Source organism: Austrofundulus limnaeus, unplaced genomic scaffold (genome assembly GCF_001266775.1).
Source record: "Austrofundulus limnaeus strain Quisiro unplaced genomic scaffold, Austrofundulus_limnaeus-1.0 Scaffold13, whole genome shotgun sequence".
In the NCBI taxonomy this organism is placed as follows: domain Eukaryota; kingdom Metazoa; phylum Chordata; class Actinopteri; order Cyprinodontiformes; family Rivulidae; genus Austrofundulus; species Austrofundulus limnaeus.
The window spans coordinates 1,704,000-1,706,638 of record NW_013952415.1 but is presented as its reverse complement, the minus strand read 5'-3'; the positions used below and the strand labels follow the sequence as shown (position 1 = coordinate 1,706,638).

Genomic DNA, 2,639 nt, shown 5'->3' with positions numbered 1-2,639 from the left:
GATAGATAGATAGATAGATAGATAGATAGATAGATAGATAGATAGATAGATAGATAGATAGATAGATTAAATGTATGCATTCAATTCTGTCTAATAAGAATGTTCTGTTGGTCAGAAAAAATACTGTAAAATGCATTTCTACAGAAAGTAATCAGAGAGATGTGGTTTGATTATATGGCACAACRGCCTGCCACACTGGCCGCGCCCACTTCTTTTAGAGAAAACTGCGCGTGCTGCAGCGTCACTCACAACGCCTTCGAGCCAGCCTGYGTGTAAATAGTGTTTTTCTCTGGACGCTGCTGCTCCGCTGCACACACTTTTATCGCATTTAGTTGATATTTTCTTTGTTCTCGATCATGGAAAACCCAAACGAAGCAGTTGCAATGAAAGAGTCCAAACGACGAGAGCGTCAACCTGGAATCGGTGAGGTTTGCTCGCTATTTATCCTCGATTATGTTGTAAATTCCGCAGTGAGTGAGTTTATTCTGGTTGTTTACTTTCCGTTTTTAGAGGAAAAAACAAGTCGTGTGTGCAATTAAATAGAAATAACGCCTTAAACTATCAGAATAAAAAGTGGCTTCGAGCATTAGCTCGTAGCAACGAATTCCTCGCGACATCAACTTAACGTGTATTTTTCTTTCTTTTCGTTAAGAAAACAAGATTTTACTGCTCACTTTTAGATTGTTTGGGTGTGTTGTGTTTATTTAAACAAAAAAATTAAAAGGCACTAGCTTGGGGGCATTATGTGTGGGGTTAAATCGAAGTTTTCGTGTATTTTATACAGCAAAAAACAATAAAACGAATAAAAAGCTAACGGGACTAGTATTAGCTTGTCACGCCCCCTTCATATTTATTACGTTGTGACGTCATTACGTAGGTCTGGACAGAAATGGACAACCAATTAGAAAGATTGATTACCAACCAGTTCTGCTGTGTAGGGCTCAACCTTCTATGTGTAAAAGAAATTAACAATAAAATAATAACATTGTTTAAAACAAGAGCTTAACTAAGATTTTTTTGATTAAAAAAATAAAAAAGTAGGTAGAGTTCAAATTGTGTGCCTTTTTATTAAATACTGCCAACCAGGTAAAGTCTTAGGACTCAATTTAACAATTAAAAAAGTGGTTATTTTTCATGCCTCACTTGTTTGGTGGTGATTTTATCTAAGAAATAAATACGATTTATTAATACCATTATGCATTTCTCTCCTTTTCCTGTTTTCCACACGCACTTCCTCACCACCACTTTAGATGAGTGCTGAAATAAACCTCATTTTAGCTCATTAGTAAAGTGTTTATCGACCTTATTGACTGTTTGATATGTGCCTGATTCTTATTTCACTTCTAACTTCGTCTGTAGGTCCAGGCGAGTACACAATACATGATATTAAAGGTATGGGTCTATCTTAGCTAGTACCTTTTATAATCAATAACAAATATGACTGCCTGAGTGAAGCCTAACATTAGAGCACTAAAGAAGTACAGTAAGATAAAGTGTTTGGAGTGAACATTAAACCTCACTAATATAATAAATAACAAGAAACTGCGAACACTAACAGGACATGATACTGTGATAAATATATTTCACCTCATATGTTTCGTCCCTCAGCTCTGGAGAATGCAGACTCTACAATCGGCCTGTGTGGGTGGCTGCTGGTTTTCCTCTCCCTCCTCCTGGTGATCGTCACCCTGCCCATCTCCATCTGGATGTGCATCAAGGTCCGCTGATGGTCAAACCCAAGTTTCCTTTACTGCTCATGAAGCAAATCTGAAGGATAAACTCTGTAAATAAATACCTGTTTAGTTTAGCAGGAGTTGGGCAGTTTGTTTTCATAGTTATGTTGTGATTCCCTGCAGATTGTGAAGGAGTATGAGCGAGCCATCATCTTCCGTCTCGGGCGCATTTTACGAGGAGGAGCCAAAGGACCAGGTGAGATTTTAAAAAAATTAACTTATTTTTGTTGCTGCTTCAGAATCTTTTCACTTGGCAACTTAAAGGATCTCTGACTACTGTCACATGTTGGCCTTAATATCTTGTTTGTGACGTGTAAAAACTCACAATTACATAAAATACTGTTTATGTTTTACATTTTTCACTTAAACTTGTAACCATTAAGATACAATGCATTTTGTGAATGATGATGATGGGTTCCAGTTGAGACTAAAGGTTGAGGCTATAAAAACTATAATTTGTGACAATAAAGTTATTTGGTATTATTTTCTATGTTCTGCACAATATATGGTTTGAAACAATTAAGTGTAATGTTTAGTAAAGTAGCTCTGGTGCCAACACCATATATTTATTATCCTGAAGCTAATGCTATATATTAGCTCTGGTGCTAACACCATATATTTATTATCTTGAAGCTAATGCTATATATTAGCTCTGGTGCTAATGCTATTTATTTATTAGTCTGAAGCTAACACCATATATTTATTATCTTGAAGCTAATGCTATATATTAGCTCTGGTGCTAATGCTATTTATTTATTAGCCTGGAGCTAACACCATATATTTATTAGTCTGGAGCTAACACCATATATTTATTAGTCTGGAGCTAACACCATATATTTATTAGTCTGGAGCTAACACCATATATTTATTAGTCTGGAGCTAACACCATATATTTATTAGTCTGGA

The 2,639-nt window shown here is 35.8% G+C and overlaps 1 protein-coding gene across 1 annotated transcript in view; it reads left to right on the top strand.

Annotated features, from left to right (window-relative positions):
- Positions 1–230: 230 nt before the first annotated feature.
- Positions 231–2,639, top strand: part of stom (stomatin) — a gene marked incomplete at its 3' end in the record, with an annotated part of 7,005 nt that continues 4,596 nt past the window's right edge. The window contains 4 exon segments of the mRNA XM_014002436.1: positions 231–423; positions 1,360–1,392; positions 1,609–1,718; positions 1,857–1,929. Of these exon segments, the coding sequence (XP_013857890.1) occupies positions 357–423; positions 1,360–1,392; positions 1,609–1,718; positions 1,857–1,929 (283 nt within the window).